The sequence below is a fragment of the Electrophorus electricus genome, chromosome 17 (genome assembly GCF_013358815.1).
Source record: "Electrophorus electricus isolate fEleEle1 chromosome 17, fEleEle1.pri, whole genome shotgun sequence".
NCBI classification, from domain to species: domain Eukaryota; kingdom Metazoa; phylum Chordata; class Actinopteri; order Gymnotiformes; family Gymnotidae; genus Electrophorus; species Electrophorus electricus.
The window spans coordinates 14,092,615-14,112,128 of NC_049551.1; the positions used below are offsets into that span (position 1 = coordinate 14,092,615).

Below are 19,514 nucleotides of genomic sequence, written 5' to 3' on the forward strand. Positions count from 1 at the left end.
AGAGAACAGATCACGAACAATTACCTCAGAGACAGGATTAAGGAATGCATAATGAAGATTCTTCCTTTTTTCGCCGCTCATCACGCCGTGGGACACCAGCGGCTGTGTAATATTCATCCAGTCCTCTTCTATCCATAGTTAATTTCAGCTGGAAACACTCGGTTAGGATGAATGGATGGGTGCTACTGCAGAGATAGGGCCTTTTTTTGTGCAGCCATAAATCCAAGTTGCTCAAGGGCACTTCGGCTGCCATCTGCAACACCAGCCTCATAAAAAAATTTAAAAAAAAAAAAAAAAAAAGCCGGTGAACGTCACAACCACTAAGCTTGGTTCTGTTCCGAGTCCCAATTCACATGTACTTTTGCATGCAAAAATGCTTTTATAAGCATAGACAAAGGTTATCAGAGCTTATGTGGTTGAACGTGACATTCTAAAATATTAATATGCTTAATGTGTTCTTTTTAGCCTTATCACAACTTTGTCTTCACAAAAGAAAAGAAATGTAAACTATCATTATTGACTTGCCATTCAATGCTTTATTACAAACCAAAGGGTAATTAAGATATTGTACAAATATACATTTTAAATGAGTTATGATATATACATGTGGTGGGCCTGTGAGTGATTAAAGCAAGTCAGTGACGTTTGAGACGGCACGGGGAGGGGGGAGCAGATTTCTCACGCTTTCTGTATTAATTTCTTATACTGCAACCTTAAAATAGTTTAACCAAAATGCATCAAAAGTGCACAAAAACACAGATTGGAAAGTGCAAAGTTCTTGAACAGAATTATCAATCAACATCCAATAAAGTTCAATGTAACATAAAATGTAAAACTTTCCCTTGTGCACAATAACAATGTAGCCAATTTTTTTTACATAATTTCTTCATATATAATATATTACCACTGAGGCAAAACAAACTAATCTTTCCCTTTAGAAATATTTGTAACATGCAGTTCCATTGCTTCTAATGCACAGATGCACGTTCGTCATTGTTGTGTCATATGCATGGTATTTAACATGGGGATCAAATTCAGTTCGCGCTGAAGTGGCTTGTACATATTTTTAAAAAAAGTTATTAAAATAACTTGACATTTGAGCAGATGCTTATATCTGAATCACCCTGGCTGGTAGGATGTTCTCTGTCACACATGATTCCAGAAACTGATAAGAGATTTAGTGGAAATTCTTCCAAGGGAACTGACTGAGCCACAGGACAAAGGAAAACCTGGCCAATCAAAAATGGATCAAACAGTCTGAAGTGTCGTATTCAATCACCCTCACACTTAGAGTCTGATGGACAATTTCAAGGCTTTGAGGGACGTCAGACTTCAGCTCCAGACATCTGTTTTGCTTCGAGTGTTTCTGATCAAGAGCTCAAAGAACAGCTCAAACCAAGGAGGGGTACACTTGTAGAGAGCCACAGGGACACAAACATCCTTTAGGAGCTTGCAAGAGCAGTAACTCTCAATATTGGCCCCATTTCAAACTTATTTCATCCAACAAATGTGTAGGTGTGGAGTATGAAGTAACGGCTGCCTGGGTTTATTAAATCAGAGCATCTTAAAGTGGCTTCCTATAACCGGGTCTATCACACACACACACAAAAGACAAGAATGCAGATACAAAAAACTATAAAAAGTGGAACATTGACTTTCATCGTAAAATATGGTAATCCGAGTGAAGCAACCGACATAGATTCACAACAGTACAAGATCAGAGATGACCTGTGTTAAAATTACAACCCATTTAGGTCATAGTTAAGGACAGAAACACTTTAAATGGCACCAGCACTGGCTTCATATTAAAGCATCCTTCCAGACATTCTCTTGAGTTACAGAAACTGAAGAGTAACCAGGCAGGTATATGATACTATGCTATTACTACAAAAAAGCATTTCAATCTGAACATTTTTTTTTCAGATTCATAAATAACCCATACATGATATGAGTGTATTATAAAAGAACTAATCTAATCAACAAGAAATAAGTATCATGAGTAATGAAACATAATAATTAAAGCCAATTTTCTTAGCACATGTAAAAGAACTGTTATAGTATCTCTACTGCTTTTAAGAATTTAAAAAAAAATCTTAATATGTAAAAAATAAACAAATATTAGGCAAACAAATGGTTAAAATCACTAAAATATAATTTTTTAAAAGCCAATTATATATGATCAACATATTGCTAAGAATGTTATTTCCTTCAGATTTATTATTAAAACAAGATTTGATAAGATGCATTAGGTAAAAATCCAGAACTCCCCTTAGCCCATCTAATGCAATTTTTAAGTTAATTGGGGCTTTATTTTAAAAACTAAAAAAAGTGGCTCCCCGAACTGAAATCAATTAACCCTGAAGACATACATATATTATACAGGGCACAAAATACTGACGTTCCTAACAGGGAGGTATATTCAGTCAAGACCTAAGCCTTGAAAGGGAGTAACACACTTTATCTCCAAGACTAACATGTTGTTTGTTGCGGTATAAACGGAAACATTTCTACAGGATTTCTACCATTCTTTCAGCTTGACGTTCTGGAGCGAACCGAGGCCTGTCATTGGCTTCAGGGAGTCAGGCTAAGCTGAAGCTGATTGGACAGGGTGGAAAAGGCCAGTTCTGGAGTGTAGTGGGAGCAGAGAAGCAGGTGAGTTGGAATGAGTTTCATGAATTTTTCCTCCTTAAACATCTTCGAAAAAGCTGTAGAACCGGTGTATCGCCACCGTGCAAGCTAGGCCAGGCACACGGTACGGCTCTCTGGGCACCGACACAGTCTGCTCAGTCTCGCCTCGCCACATAAAAAACAAACATGCTCGACGAGCAAAATGCTCCACTTGACCGCACAGGGCAGCGATGCTGCTGCGAACGCTCAGAGGAAAAAACCCGCAAACAAGCGGTGCGTATGAGTAGGAACGAGGAGGGCCCACGGTGCTTTACTTTACTGTGCGCATCAAATGAACAATCACTTTCTTATTTCCCACTGGTAGTGCTTCAATGACACAGCCATTAGGGAGGCTTCGGGTGAACTCTGTCTTTATTTCTTTTGATAGCGCGTGTTGTTCTGAGTTTCACTGAATCTGAATAGGATTGCCTTGGCTGACTGCAGTGTGTGTGTGTGTGTGTGTGTGTGTTTGTGTGTGTGTGTGTGTGTGTGTGTGTGTGTGTGTCTAAACAGTCTGGAAGGCCTTGGTTTGGGCGGGGATCATCACTGGGGTGGCCCCCATTCTGGCCAGGTTACCCGGGCTGAGTTTGGCTGGGCTGGGTTTGGGGCTGCTGTGGACCTCTGGGAGTCTCGGGGCTACCTGGGTGTAGGTAGGAGGGGCCAAGGGGAGGCAGGCTGGCTGGCCATTCTCCTTCTGATCTGCTGCAGGGGGTGGGCGTGGCTTGGGCCCACGGGGGACGCTGTTGTGCACCATGGACTGGGTGGAGGAGGCTCCTGAGCGGGAGCTACCAGAGCGAGAGGAGGAGAGAGAGTTGGGTTTTACCAGCTTGGCCTTAGGAGCCTCTGCATCCTCTCTGAAACAGAGTGGGGAGAGAAGGAGGGAGAGTGGATAAAAGAGAGGAAAAGTGGGAGAGAGAGAAAGAGACATTAAATAGTTGGAAGGGTTGAGGTTAAAGAAATGTTATGGCTGTTTCAATCATTTTCATTATCACGATTAGCATTCTCTTTATAGCCTTATTGATTTGGCGATACGGAACTCGGTAACTCTATGAGAAAGGCAGGGAAAGACTATGAGAGGGAGAGGGAGACATAGAGCAAGGGAAATCAAGAGAGTGTGCAAGAGATAGAAAGAGAGAGAGAGAGTGAGAGAGAGAGAGAGAGAGAGAGAGTGAGAGAGAGAATCCAGTGCTGCCATTTCACTACCAAACTATTGCACTCTGATTTTCTTGTGGGAGACTGGCTGCCAGAACACTGCAGAATCAGCACTTCCTCACATATAGCTATAAATCATCTAATATCTTTTAAGCCCCAAGGTCTGGAGCACTAAGCTGCTCCTGCAGGACAGGAGGCCAAAAGGGCTCGTGGGATGCTCATCCTCCGCCTACGCATGACCAATGCTATTCTGTCCTGCTGCGTTCCATCATCATTTCAGGACAGGCCATGGGGCCCCGAATGCTGAGAGCATGGCGCTCACCCAGGTGAGCAGCCCTGTTTGAGCCTCGTCGTTCACGCCGCCTGCATATTTGATGCACAGGGGTTCTCACAACCTGCATAATTCATCCTGACAATCACAAACAAACCTAGAGCCGAGCCTGGATGCCTCACGAGAGAAAAACGAGAGAGTCAGGAGCCATAAGCTAATTGCAAAGAAAGATGGAAAAAAGCATCGTGTGCCAAAAGGACCGCGGTCGGGCCGTAGGTTATGGGTTATTCCCTTCCAGGACAGTGTGTTGGGTATTAATCATGTGTGAGACTCACTGCACTGGCTCAGCAGCGTGCTGGGCTCACCTGATCTCATTGGGCGTCTCCTCCTCTTCATACTTCTTCTTCTCCTTCTTCCGGAAGACAAGCCACACGATTAGGATGATGAGGAAGACTCCAAACGACACGCCCACCACGGCACCAGCCACCACGCCCATTCCCCGCACATCTGGAGACGGGGCACATCAGTGACGTCAGAGATGTCTCAGTTGGTCACTCCAACAGTAACACACACACGCACACACACAGCACACTTGCATACACAGAGTGAATTTAAGCCTCAAACATATGAACCGTGTTTAAACCGATTTGGAAAGACACAGAGAACAGCCACGGGAAGAAGTGGAAATTTGTGGTACAATATGCAAACCACCCACTGCATTGCAGATGTAGTTCTTAAAGCATCTCCCAGCAATAAGAGAATGCTTCAGCAAAACACAAGAGCCTATTAATCAAACTGTTGTGGCCAGTTTTCTTCAAACAAATGAATTTATTTCTCTACATAGATATAATTTTTCTTTTTATTTCCTTAAATTAGCATTTTCTCACTGATTTTATATTTCCAAATAAATTTGTACCTTTCAGTTTGAGAAAGCTTTTGACTTTATTGGTGTGTAAATTAGAATCAAAATATGAAAATGAAGAACTAATGAATGAAGAACTAATGAATCGTTGTTCTTACACATATATGCATGTTCAAACCAACACTGTTCTCTTCAAACCAAATATGGCTATTAATTCTGCCCTCTTTTGCTTAATGAGGAAGAAAGAGAAGCATAGGGAAACCTATAGTTAGGTCTTTATCAGCACATATTTTCTGTGTAGGATCAGCAAAATCAGTTTCAGAACATTATAATAAAATCCTTAGGCCATTGTTTTCATAGAAAGGAAATCCAAGTGTCTTTGGCATGTTTGTAATTAGCAGAAATAAGACACACACAGATTCACCTACAGTGGATTTTGACCTCCACGGTGCAGCTCTCCTCCCCCACATCGTTGCTGGCTGTGCATTTATACATTCCCGCGCTCTCTCTGGTCAGGTTCCTCAGCGTCACAATCTCCGGGTTCTTCAGATCTAACCAGCCACACCATGCACATTTGCTCAGACATGGACCAGTATTTCATAACAAAACCACCAAGAATTTAGGTGCCTTTAATTTATCATTTCTATATGAAAGCTGAGAATAGAAAGTACATTAGTTCCACATAAGGAACACCTCAAGCTCGTGCTCCTAAAAGGTGCTAAAATGTGTGTGTGTGTGTGTGTGTGTGTGTGTTCAGAGGGGATGGGGGGGGTAATATAATTTAATTTCAGCATGATTGTTGTGTTAAATAGTCCCTGTTGAGTTGGAATTTACAAGCATGGAAGATAAATTGGGAGATAAACCTCCCCTTACATGTCTGAGCTCGGTACAGCATGGCTGTTCAGGGGCATGACTGGGACTTCAAACATAATTAAGCCCAGTCCTGAAGTAGCAGAGGCTGGAAAAACTTACCCAGCAGAGCCAAGGGAGGCAGTTTCCCCATGTATTTGCCCTTATCCAGGACACGCTCCCATTTATAGTGGATGGGGTCAGAACCGTCCGTAGACTTGCAGCTCATTTTCACGTCACTGCCCTCCAGTAGGCGGCCCTCCATCCAGCAGCGAGGCTTTGACGGCTTAACTGCACACAAGACCCAAATGCGCACAGTCTTTCAAGTTGTGCTTCTATCATTCAGCAATATTCATGATTGAAACAGCATGCAATTTACAGCTTAAAATAACATGGGTCAGGTAGCCCGATAAAGGTGTCCCTCAGGGCTCAGTTCTTGCGTCCCCTTCTCATAATCAAATATATATTTCTTTGTTGCACCTGTCTGCTTTTGAGCACCTGTGCAAATGGAAACTGTGCTTTGTCTCATGAGTATAACTAAGGGCTGCATGGTTTCGTAGAGGCCATTTACTATGTGACTGTGAATGACTCTCCTCTTTATCATTAACCCAGCCTTCATTACCAATCAGCAGCCCTCCCCCCTGCCTACCCACAGAACCCTCCACAAACCCTTCCATCCGCACTGGCCAGCCATTTTCTGCTGAGCGGGGAGAATGGAGAGCTGTGCTCTCCAGCATTCTCTGTAGGACGCAATTAGAGGAGTGGAGCGGGCCGGTGGGGGCCCTTCCATCTTGTCCCGCTGTCAGGACCACTTACGCTGCTCAGAGGAGGTGCCCAGTCTGGGGTATCCGCCAAAGCCATTATCTCCGTGTTGAGTAAGACAAATGCTAATGTTCGTCCCCACCCAAATCGAAAGTGTCGTCGTAACGCTGCGGGCAATTTGTACAAATGTATGCGTCAATTTATGGGTTGGGGGGGGGGGGGGAGGCGACTTAAAACATCTTTATAGAGGATGGGGAATGGGGCAGGGTGGTGGGTGGGGGTACAACATTATGCTGCAGGACCAACGACAGGAGTCAGCAGTACTCCCTTCACTCTGCACCTCAGAACACATCCTGCTGACGTTTATGATGTTGCTCAAAATCCTTTGTGTTAGCTGTTCTACCTCTTTGGATGTGCGAAACTGTAACTCATGTAACTAGAATGTGATGCGTGTTACCATCATGATGTTTCATCATCCCATATCTATTGTTCGTCAATCCATCCCAGCCAGCCAAAAGCTGGGTGACATTCCCCTGCCACATGCAGCACATATAGCACCAAAATGCCAAGAGACAATATCCCCGTGCTATTCCTGGCCTGGCAACTGGGTGAAATAAGCATCTGTCATGTCCTTCTCAGTCCAGGGGGCCCAGGAGAGGACTTTGTTGAAGCTAGCGAACATGGGGGCGGAGGCTATAAACTCACCCAGCACTATGAGGTTGACCGTGTTCCAGTGGTACTTGCCCCCATTCTTGACCTTGCAGCTGTACTCCCCTGAGTCGCCAAGTGAGAGGTCGCTGATCATCAGTGAAGCATCCCCCTTTAGGTAGTCGCCAGCCAAAGAGAGCCGGGATGGCTCACCCTCGTTGGGGTCGTAGATTCGCCCCGCAAAGTATGTGATCACCTGGTGGGAGAGGAGGAACGTCAGCGGAAGCTTAGTTGGCGTGGAAGCCCCGTCTGGCAGGCTGGAGAACCACAAGCTCCCTCAGGCTGGAATATGGCATGTGCTGGGCTGAGCAGTGCTCACAGTGGCTGGGAGCGGACAAGGGCAGGGGGCAAGCATGGGACACCTGGAAGGCCGGCAGTGAGTGCGGGATAAAAACTCATGCCATGATGAATCACTGGTCCATGTGATGGTTCGTGCTGTTATACTACTTCCCAAAATAGCACAAAATAAAGAACTTTAACACACGCACACATACATACATACATACATACATACATACATATATATATTATATATATATATATATATATATATATATATATATATATATATATATATATATATATATATTCTGAACACATGGGATGTCTGTAAATTGACACTTTGAATAGTACAGAAAGCAGAGCAAAACATGGCAGGAGTCTTATTAGCTGGCGGTAGAGTACTGGACTTTTTCATCTGGTGAAGTGTGTCAGGTAGGCCTCAGGGACCACTGTGGCACAAACCAGATCCAAAAGAAAACATTTGCACACTTGCCAATTCCACATCATAAAATCATAAAACATAACTGGATCGGCCAATGTAGGAAAAAAAACATCACCAATGTAAGCAACAAAACAGATAATGGCAGATGGATTTTCGTATCTGAAAACACCATTCATGGATGTCTTTCCATCCATGAATGGTGTTTTCAGATACGAAAATCCATCTGGGAGGGGTCAGATGGGAGGTGTCATTATGTTCATAATCTCATGCCTGCTCTCATGTGTTCTAGGGGAGGGGGCATGCCGCTGTGACGGAATGAGAGAGATGGAGGGGAGCGTGATCTCACCACTTTCTGTTTGGTGTTTGGTTTGACTAGCAGCCACTCGATGTCCAGCAGAGACGTGTCTGCCTGCCAGAGCTGGTGGTGGCAGGGCAATGTGGCGTTGTCACCTACCACTCGCTTCATCTCTGTTTGCCCACTCACACGCAAAACACCCAACACTGCTGAGAGGGAGAGGGAAAGAGGGATGGAGGGAGAGGGAAAGACGGATGGAGGGAGAGGGAAAGACGGATGGAGGGAGAGGGAAAGCAAATGGGAGAGAGACTTTGACTTTCAACATGTGTGTCATGCAGTGACCCATCACCTTGTAGCGACCACCACTCCTTAACATAACACAGAGGCTTGCCAGTCATATATTCGCATGTAGTTCAACAGTTTATATATCATTGACCAATTTGAAATAAGATAATTTCACTCCCAGGTATGCAGAGATCAAACATGCGAGCATTTCAGTGACCAGATACGAAATTCTGCAAATGACGCCTGAACACCATGGACCCAAAATGAACAAAAACAGCTTACATTTTTATGCCCAGTTTCATACACAGCCTGTACATACATCCAAACACAGAACTCAAGCATGAGCATTTCACAGTCTGTGGACTAGAGCAGAACAACCCCCACTCCCACCCCTGGGTCACAGTGACATATATGTTTGTCGTAATAGCCCCATGAATTACTCTACACTGCAAATCTCCAGTCCTATTTTAGAGAGAGAGAAAGAGTGAAAGAGAGAGAGAACAAAAATGGGATGAGAGAGTGGCAGGATGTCCCAGTGCCCTGGGACAATAAGTCGGGGCATGAGAGGGACGGAACGACTAAAGGGCTTTGGCTGGACTTAACGTCGGATGCTAGTCCGTATTAGAGACGGGTGTCTCAGGGATTTGCAATGGCTTTGGTTTCGGTAAAGCCCTGATACTTTGCCACAGTCTGGAGTTCAAAGGCTCGTATCTGGCCTCGTGTTAACGCTCTGATCATCAGGAAATGGAAGCAGGCGTTTGCAGGTTGAGCAACACGAGTTGGGTTCGGAAGTGAACCTAACCAGAGCCACACACACCTATCCAGCTCTTCCACATATAATTCTACCACTTCAACAGACAGGGTTCCCCAAGTGGCTCCAATCTTCCTCCATTCAACAGTAAATCACTTTGATACCACAAGATAATAAGTACACTACTGAAGTGCTGGTAAAAAAAAAAAAAGTATTCTTATAATCCAGTTCAGCATATACCTATAGCTGTTCTGTTTATTGCACAAATGAGGCACCTGGGTCAGGCTACTCACAATCCCACAACCGCTTGTGTTGTGACCCTTCAAATCATGTATATAACCCTAATTTCTGGTAAAGGTGACCTTGTATGTTGGTGCACATGAGCTATTTAAAGCTTCTTCAACCCTTAGCCAATACCAGCTTTAATTTCACAGCAGTCATGATGTACCATGGTCTGGACAGTTGTATGCAACTGGAGGTAGCTGGCAAAAAGAGAATAGGATAATTGCTAATATTGCTCAATCAAGGCCTAATTAAATTAACCTGAGTGATGTTCAAAAGCTGTCTGGTGACATGCAGACAACACTGGGACTCTAGAGAAGTAACAGCTCTGCTTCTAAGGTGTGTGTGTATGTGTGTCTGTGTGTGTGTGTGTGTGTTGCTGTGTGGTCAATAGCCAGCAAATGCTACTGGTCAGCCCAGAGGTCCTGTTGACCACCCAGTTTTCTCCCAGGTCTCCATGGATGCTGTGAAGTTTTAGTGAAGACTTAGTGAAGTTTTCTTTAAGCCTTCTTGATCACTATTCACTTAGTAAGCTTAAAGCTGATAATAGTAGACCAAATCTTACAGCTAAATGCAGACAGCTCACATGGCTAATAAGGGCTTCAGAGCTTAAAAATATGTGTGTGCAAGTGCTGGGCCAATCATGTGGTGTTATAGCAGGACGGTTAGCAAATCCCCCTCAGAAATATGCTTATTTGTGCTTCCCAAATGGTCATTCACATGACATGACTTTCAGTAACAAGCAAATATAAGCTGTGTCCCCCTCACTGGATATGCAAATGTCTATTAAGCGCTTATCTAAGCTAAGTGGGTTAAGTGTAGGCTGGCTGATCTAAATGAGATCAAGCCTATTCAGGTGGAGTCTGCTGGGGGCAGTGATGATATAGGGCACGTTAGAATTAATTAGTGTGAGGAATCATTCTTTAAAGACTAAACATAAAATAAAATCTATTCCTGCCTTCATTGTCCTACGGCAGAAGTTCAATGGCTATCTTCTGTCACACATAACAGAGAAGGAGAAGGGGAATTTGTTGCCTTACTGTGAAGAGTAGGGAAAGTGTACCAGACCAGGACAAGTCAGGGAAGCTTTAAAGTGGATGGTTCTGATCTGACATTGACATAATGTAGACAAGATGTAGACAAGATGATGTCTACATGCTGTCTTTCTGTCCCTGTTGTGTCTTTCATTCTATCGTCCATTCTTCTATCTCAGTGTCATCTCTCTCTCTCTCTCTCTCTCTCTCTCTCTCTCTCTCTCTCTCTCTCTCTCTCTCTCTCTCTCTCTCTCTCTCTGGCTCTCTCTCTCTACCCCCTCTAAGACAGTGATCAACTACAGCCTGTGATCCTCTGTCTCCATTCAAAGCAGACTTCCCCAGAGTGCACTGGATGGAGAAAAGAAAAGTGTGTTTGTGTGTGTGTGTGTGTGTGTGTGTGAGAGAGTGTGTGTGTGTGTGTGTGTGTGTGTGCACGAGAGTGTGTGTGTGTGTGTGTGTTCGTGTGTGTGTATGCACACACTTACATGCTCATTAACAAGCGGAAGCACGCGTGTCTGAAAGCTTATGGAGGAGCGCAGTTCTATGAGCAGGCCCTAGGGGGAGGTGTACTCTAGTAAATTGTCTTCCGCACACATCCGCAGTCTTATTATAGTACAGATACTGGGAGCCATCAGGTCTGTATCCTTCAAGCTGTCTGAAGTCCCAATTCATATCCTTGTCAGTATACTGCATGGGCATAGAGATCTTCCTACCAGGAAGGGTGCTGATCAAGGCCAGTGCCACTACACTGTACAGCCAACAAAAGGCTGGAAAAACGCAGGCTGTGCTCCTTTCAACTGTGATCTAATATTCCTGTTGGCCTCCTGTAGTCTTCTGTGAAGTTTTGCTACAGCCTCTGTGATGGGGAGAATGGAGTGCACTACCTCTCCAGTGAGAAAATCAGGTCGAGGCAGCAAGGTCTGAAGCAAGAAGTTCTTTGTTTTACTTTACTTTGTTTAGTTTTCATGCTGTTGAGCAGGTTTGGATGCCTTAACACACAGGAAACAAGCAAGTGAGTGTGCGAGTGTGTGTGTGTGTGTGTGTGTGTGTGTGTGTACTTGGAGCTTCAGATGATGACTGAGCTGAAAACACATTCTCATGAGCTATATCTACATAGTGCAGCCACCTCATGAGAACATTTAAATCACCCACATCCACCAGCGTGAGCGCCACCCATAAAATATAGCACTTATTACACTCTTTAGAGCATAGTATCACAAATCAATTACAGACACCTCCTGCGAATGTGGCCCTGTGGTTGCCGTAGCAATGGCTGCGGAGCTGGGCTGCATGGTGCTCCTCTGCATAGCATCAGATGGAGAAACACATCACCGGAGCCTGAATGGGGCTTTAAAGCACATTCCATTTCATGAGGTTACATATTGAAAGGTTGCCAAATAAAGGATTAGCTGCTGGAGAAAGAAATTTAAAAAACACCCCAAAGGTTTCCGACTAGAAGTAGAAAATAATTTCAAAGGCAATCAAGGAAACAAATAAGGAGGTTACGTGATTTGCAACCCTTTCCTTTAGTAACACAAAATATGTAAACCACATACCCTATTTATTCTAAGTGAAAACATTCTACATGAATTCCAAGTGTCACAGTCAGACAAAACTACAACCAACACTTCTGACAGTGAAGGGGGCCTTGGACAAACCAGCAGGACTTTATTTATTTATTAATATAATTATTGTTTTATTCAATTATTTATTGATATAAACAATTCCTCCACTGTGTTGAATAATAGCCAAAGCAATGACAATTAGGCTTCTTGCCTTTTCTTGATCAAATATTCCACACAATGTCTCGTTTGCATCCAGCCTGCTGAGGTGACGTTATGAATATTTCCGCCTCCATTAAAATCAAAGCCTTCATCTTGAGCCTCATCAGGCTGAGGGCGCCGCTTTGAAGGGAGGACAAGTCCCCTAGCCCTTCCCTGCCACTGAGGAGACCCCCCCCCCCCCCCAGCACACGCGGCAACCTCTGACACGAGTGCCGACCTGATGGGTCGGTTCTCTAGGAAGGCCTCTGAGCAGCTGTCTTGGCAAAGACAGAAAAATAAGGGCAGAGTGATAGCATAAAGATTCACTGACAACTGACTCAATCTCCGCCTCTTTGGTTCTCCCCCAAGTCTGCTGAAAGGCGATGATGAATTCCTGACCACTTGTTAAACGTGCGATAATATCTGCTGAAGGAAAAGAGATGCGAAAAATCCATATTCCTCTTTCTCTTGCTACAGCCCCTCCAGAACCTGATGAACTCTCGGACTGCGCCTCGTTCGAATTTCGGCTGACGGCGGCAGGGTCTGCGACGGCTCCGTTGTCCCGAGCAGATGATCAAACGCTTCAGTGGTGTCAGAGAATGCTGAGGACTGCACGACCGTGGGAATGATATGAGGCGCTGTCGATATGAACTGCCATTTAAACAGACCGTACACCTCTGTCAGGGCAGAGCAGGATGGTGCTGCCTTCTGCGATCTGCCACGCAGCGGTGACGGATGGTCTCCGATCTTCGGCGGAGCCGCTCCAGTTTGGAGATAACGGCTTCCGGCTGCGACTGGTTTTTTAAACAGTGGCTAGATGCGGCACTTCCCCAGTTGTGTGTAATGGGCTCCGTCCAAACCCTGACAGCCGGGGATCCAGGGCTCCGAGTGCAGGACCAGCAGCTCACCCACTCAGGGCCACCCCCCAGGCATCCCCCCAGCGGGATGGCACGTGCCCCAGAGAGACCTCCATCTCTCTGGGCACCTCCAAAGGGCAGAGTCAAGATCCCATCTTCGGCTGATTGGATCCCAGTGCCTGCGCCAAGTCTGAATACACAGCCTGCAGTATATGCACACACACCCACACACACATATAAGTCGTGCACACACAGATGCGTACACACTCTGTGCTGTCTAGCTGTATTATTTTAATGAGGGTGAAACTGTGTGTGTGTGTGTGTGGGGGGGGGGGGGGTTGGGAAATACTGCAGTCCCCCCAGAGCAAAGCCCAGTGGAGTTCCAGTCTCGCACACAAAACCAGTTCAGTGCCAGAAAAAACAGTCACAGAGTGCTGCAATATTGACACAAACCGAGTGAGAGGCTGCACATCTTCTCCAAGGGCTGCTTAAAAAAGGCAACCCGCAAATGAACAGTGTAAATATGTACACTAACTTGACAGAACAGTTCGGCATCTGTCCAGTAATGACCCTGGAGCGTTCGCTTCATTTGGTGAGACATAACAAAGAAAAATTAATCAGAGGAGGTGCGTACCACTGGGTGACGAAACATGGCAACCAGCGGCGAGCCTGACAGAGGATCAAATTGCCGGTGAGAGCCTGTTCTGCTTCCTTTACTCAGATTTTTTTTTAAGATCCTTTGTAAATTGATGGTATATGTCAGAGAGGTACTATATAAATTAACTAATGATGATGATTGACAATGATGATGAAGCTTTTCATTAGGAAACACAGCACTTCAGCCTAGAAGAATCTTTTCAGCTCCACTCTACAAAAAAACACCATGGTTTGTTGCTGTTACGCCTCTGTTATATTACAGCTCCTGTCAACTCTGTACAAAAGCAGAACTAAGGTTTCATTTATAGAACCAGATCTGCAGAAGCCTAACAGCATGTTTCTAATGTCGCACACACCAACAAAACATGGAATTCCCATAAAATTGATTTCTCGAGAACTTTCCCCTTTCTGTAAGAGGCAAGAAAAAAAAAACAAACACTTCATAATCAATAATGATGCTCTTTCCCTACAATTGCAATCAATGGTGGAACATTTCTATCAATCGTTGACATAAACATTACCACAGAGCGCATGGGTAAACCAAACGTCAGGCCTTTGTCTCCAGCCGTGTACCACGCGATCGCATCCCTCAGGCCTGTGCTTCAGTACTGACCCCTGTAAATCAATACACAATACACTTTTGCTACAGACAAGTCCATTTTGCTGCAATTTGCAACTTTTATGCCCATTAGGTGAAAAATATAGCTGAGTGCGGTGGAGGGCGGAAGAGAGGAAATGCATCTTTGTCTTCCTGAATCCAGTGCTGACTGCTCCACAATACAGGCTGGCATATGCAAAACCCGAATTGCTGTAAACCTCATATCCTTGTTTGCTTCCTTTTCATGAAATGAAATTGAATAGCCTGAAGGTTAAAAACTTGGCCCTGTTTGTTTTGGGGATTTTTCTGTTTTGTTTGGGGGGGGGGGGTTACTTGTGGTGTGGAGGAAAATACAAATATGAATGAATTCCAAAATATATTGGAGTGTAACATGATTAACTGAAATAGAAGCCTTTGAGTCTACACTGGTTTGGGCTATAAAGTCTAATGGTACATACTGTTAGAAAGTGCGGTTTGGACCGTTCATTGGAACCAGATGCTAGCGCACAGCTCTGAAGGCACTGGATGATGGGACGTCATTGTGTAGCTGAACCCGAGCTTACCACTTCAACGACAACAACAATTTGTCATGCGCTTTTCACCAGTGAAGGACGAAGATCAGCAGCAGTGGTTGGGGGGGATTTGGGGGGGGGGGTTAACAGTGGAAACAACTACTCCGCTGAATGTCAGGCATTCCATGTGTTAATTAAAAACAGATTTTCACTGGTGTTGTTCCTAGTGTGGAGCAAACACAGAGCCAGAAAAAAAAACAGGTACAGCTACTGGTGTGAACCAAACAGAGGTACAAGGTGCTGAATTAGATGATGACCTGGAATTTCAGAATGATTCTGCAAAGGCACACTGATAAAATAAAAGACACCAAGATACCCTAGATCTCCTTTTATATAAGAGAATAACAGACATTTAACTGCTTTCTACATAAACCTCCTGAACAGTTTAGTAAAGCTTAATGATGAGAGACAGTATAAAATATTCTGCTTGTGCCCAGACGTTTTTATTGTATTTGCAGAATCCAGTCAAGTCAGCTCTTGATGAGCTCCTAATCGCTGGGGAAAATTAACCATCATCAGTTTCTTCCTGCTGTAACGGTTAATATTTTCCACTGATCAAGGAGAGGAGTAAACATGTTTGAAAGCTGTGGGGTCAGGAGCCCTTGCTAGCAAACAGTCATGAACTGCGGCAGATGGCAGACACCCTTAAAACCTGCTCCTCTCTCAGCATCAGAACACCCTTCCAGGATCTTAGGGTGAAAAACAAACACATGGCATTGTATGTTTCCCCATTCACGAGTCATGACCTTCATAAGGAGACACCCTGTTCTGACAGAAAATTTCTAACTGAACCGGACAGGGGAGGTGAACTGACACCTACATCGCATTATTGAAAACAAACATTGATTCCTAAACCAAGACACTTTAGCTCAATCCCAGTGGTAGCCCAGTGGTGTCATTGATCCTAGTAATTACATTACCATTGAGAACGGCTGGCCTGAAATCAGATGTCCCACTGACCCTTCCCGTCTCCCTTGGTGGAGATGTCAGAAAATTTCTGGAAAATTGCAGTAAAATTGCACCCCGTTAAAAGTTCACTCTGCCACATGACTACAGAAGACTGTGCGGAGGGAGGTTGTGCGGAAGCAGGCCGGTGTGCTGCTCAACGCGAGCATCAGGCTGGGACCCGTGCTATCACACAGGATGTGAGTGGCCCAGCGAAGTGGGTTGAAGAGGAGGGGTGGGCAGACTGGAAGCAGGTGAATGAGGCCGGCCTCCTAAGACCTCTCTGGGCTGGTGCTGCAGCTCCTACAACTAGATACAAACATTGTGGGGAGGAACAGGGCCAAAGACTCTTCTCCCATTTGGGCCAGAGCCACAATAAACCCCCTCCAGGGCTCTAAGGAGTAGCCTTTTTACCTCCAGCATTGAGCGATCGCTCTGAGAACACTTCCACACTTTTCTAATGCATTGGCTTTGCTGTGCTGTATGCACCATTAAGGAACAAGACACCCTGACCGAATGGAGGACTAAAAGGAAAATCCCCTCTGCTGCAGGCGCCCGTTTTAGGGCTGTGGATATAATGATGTTTATGAATGTGTCGATCATAACAGGAAGGTGAATTTGATGGCTGCAACACCATTACTTTGCCATAGACACACACACACACACACACAAACAGAGAGCTTCTGCTTCCATCTTGCTGGGGTTTCGGAGTACCAGTCAAGCACTCAATGCTTCAAATGTAATCAATGTGCAACTCCTTTTAGCTCGGAGTGCCCTTGAGTCTTAAATAAATGGATTTTCTTTTCACACCGAAGTGTAAAATCTCATTTGTGTTCAGGCATGTTGAATGTTTTGGCCACTATCTATACCTAGAAGGAGAAAGACAAGGCAGACTCTGGGAACACCAGGTTGGCTTCCAGGTTTGGATACATTGGTTCGTTGTAGATATTTTTATTTGTAGTGAGGTTGCAATGACACTGAAATAAAAACGTTTTTCCTCAGTCTAATGTACCAAAAGATTTAGAACTTGTGTCAATTAATATATATATATATATATATATATATATATATATATATATATATATATATACACACACACACACACACACACACACACACACACACACACACACACACACCCATATATAATAGCTATGGGGGTGTAAGCTATGTGAATTTCTTTTACGTGTTTCAGCAAATCTTCAGTGCCTAAATCATATATTATGAAAATATGAATAGACTGACCTTTCCTGTTGAGTTAAATGGGCCAGTCGAGCATGTCAATCCATTTACTAACAAACTCAGTCGCACAGCATTAAAGTCACAGAACTAAATGGCACCTCATCTGTCACTTCCCATGAGCTTGCTTTGCTGAGCTCATGGGAACAGACTCACAGCAAGAGGGGAACCACTGCAGTGGGGGATTGTTCCAGAAATAACCAACCTGCAGAGGTGTGTCACAGCTATTTTCTGACCACCTGGCCAAATAGAGAAAGAGAGAAAGAAGCAAATGAAAGAGAGAAGGAAAAGAGACAAACTGAGAAAGAGGGTATTTTCTATATTATTAAGCATCCTTCCTCTGCCCTACCTAAAAAAACACTCATTAAGGTGAATTACATTTAAAGTTTCTATTCCACAATTACCGTCACCAAAACCACAAAGCAAAGCAAAAAAGTTGCTCCCTTGGGCGCTTAGATGCTACACAGGAAAGTTTCCAAGCACAGACTCATCTCAAATGATAGGAGGGGGAGTCTGAGGGCAGAAGATCACGATGGCTGGAAGCCTAATATCTAGACCGTGGCAACTTAATTCAATTACCCTCAAATGGCCAAACCATCTTTGCTCAGCGGTGACGGTCCGAAAGAAAGCAGTGGGCGGTCTGCACTGTCGCCACGGTCACACTACAGCACATTCCTGACGCGCCTCGTCCGCCCCGAGGTGAAGCCTGGCAGCCAGGCTGAGGTAGGTTTCACGGGACAGCGCGTCTCCGCATGGCTCTTCCCACGTGAGGGCCGAATTTCACAGCCCGCAGTGGGCAAAGGGCGAAGTAAGGGCAGCAGGGTCTGTGTCGTACATCTTCCTGGGCCGAGAGCGGAGGGCCAACCCCGTGCCTGCTGAGGACTTCTGCAGTAAAGCGGATCCATTAGGATGAGCGTCATGGCCTCGGGGCTGTATGCAGGTGCCGCTACACGCTTGGTTCGGATCCTCGGTGAAACTCCTCGATGTGGAGCACCCAAAGCCCAGACACCACTCTCCCGGCTGTCCCTCGTGGGCACCCGGTTCACATCATGCCGGCTGGGCCTCGTGCCTGGCAGCTGTCCAGCCGCGTGGACGCCGAACGCAATTCATCGGCCGGCTCCATCTGGTCCTCCAGCCCCTCCAGGCCTGCGCCAACCTCATTAACTAAAAGGTGCTTTACTTGACCTATGAAAACACTGCTGTTGTGTAGCGGCCTGTTCACACTTTGTCAGAAGTACTCCTGTGAACCAGAGAAAATGGATTCCTGAGAGTTGGGTACACTCGTTTTTGTTTTTGTTTTTGTTTTTTGTTTTTTTTAAAGAAGAACATTAGCTTTGTCTATACTGGCCATGAATCCACGAAGACCAGGTAATAAACAGGAAGTAATAATAGGTTAAAAGTGTTTTTTTTGTGGGATCTTTATAGGAGGAACCATACAGATGAGGGCACAAGCACACAATCTGGGACAACCTCTCCTCTCCTCATTCATCCCACCATGGCAGCAAAGTCAAAGCTCCTGAAAATTCTCACCCACCCTTCATACCTCCATTCTACCGGCCCATCACAGCAGGGAGGGCACGGGAGACACTTCTATCTTGGATAATAACTTTACCAAACTGGTTCACTGCGGAAGGCTGTTTGGAAGCGCGTTCGGAAGAGACAGTCAACTAACCATAAGGGAGCTGGAAAGGCCTGATTGTGGGGTCTGGAGTAAACATCCACCAGCACTGTGAGATTCAAAATGCCAAAGGACTCTTACAAGAAATGAATCTTACTGTTGCTTCGTCTCCGAGCTCGAACGCCAGTGAATTTATTAGCACAAAATAACAGGCAGCATAATTTGTGACTGACAAAAAGAGCAGTGCACTTGGACAGAATGTGCTTCCGAACTTTTCTTGACCCATGCTCCGAGATGATTTATGAGCGTCTCTGGGTGCCTCTCATTTGGGTTTCATTCTGAGTAGCTGAGCATCTGCCAGTTCTGGAGCCGGTGCAAGGTATATGGGGAATAGAGCTCTTATTAACTGGGCTGCAGTCTATGGCATGATGGGTAGATAAAAATAATTATTCAGCAGAAACATTTTGTAAATTATCTTACAACCAAATAAAAGGGGTATTTTTTCCCCCTTTAAGTTAATGTTCTTAATCTTTATTAGATAAATCCATCACTCAAGACCATCATGTAAAATATCACCAAAAGTACCAAGAGTTTAAATTCAGCTGCCTTGTAGCCTTGATAAG

At 44.8% G+C, this 19,514-nt stretch overlaps 1 protein-coding gene across 3 annotated transcripts in view; it reads right to left on the reverse strand.

The window, feature by feature from the left end:
• Positions 1-513: 513 nt before the first annotated feature.
• LOC113580710 (CXADR-like membrane protein) overlaps positions 514-19,514 on the reverse strand; it is a 44,801-nt gene continuing 25,800 nt past the window's right edge. For 2 of the 3 annotated variants that reach the window (XM_027015418.2, XM_027015417.2), the window contains exons 2-7: positions 8,342-8,496; positions 7,269-7,467; positions 5,925-6,092; positions 5,381-5,503; positions 4,456-4,597; positions 514-3,521 (exon numbers count right to left, since the gene is read on the reverse strand). In XM_027015418.2, the coding sequence (XP_026871219.1) occupies positions 3,173-3,521; positions 4,456-4,597; positions 5,381-5,503; positions 5,925-6,092; positions 7,269-7,467; positions 8,342-8,461 (1,101 nt within the window). In that variant the 5' untranslated portion in view covers positions 8,462-8,496 and the 3' untranslated portion in view covers positions 514-3,172. Of the gene's footprint in view, positions 3,522-4,455; positions 4,598-5,380; positions 5,504-5,924; positions 6,093-7,268; positions 7,468-8,341; positions 8,500-19,514 lie in introns of all 3 variants that reach the window. The other variant, XM_027015416.2, reaches the window with a different exon arrangement.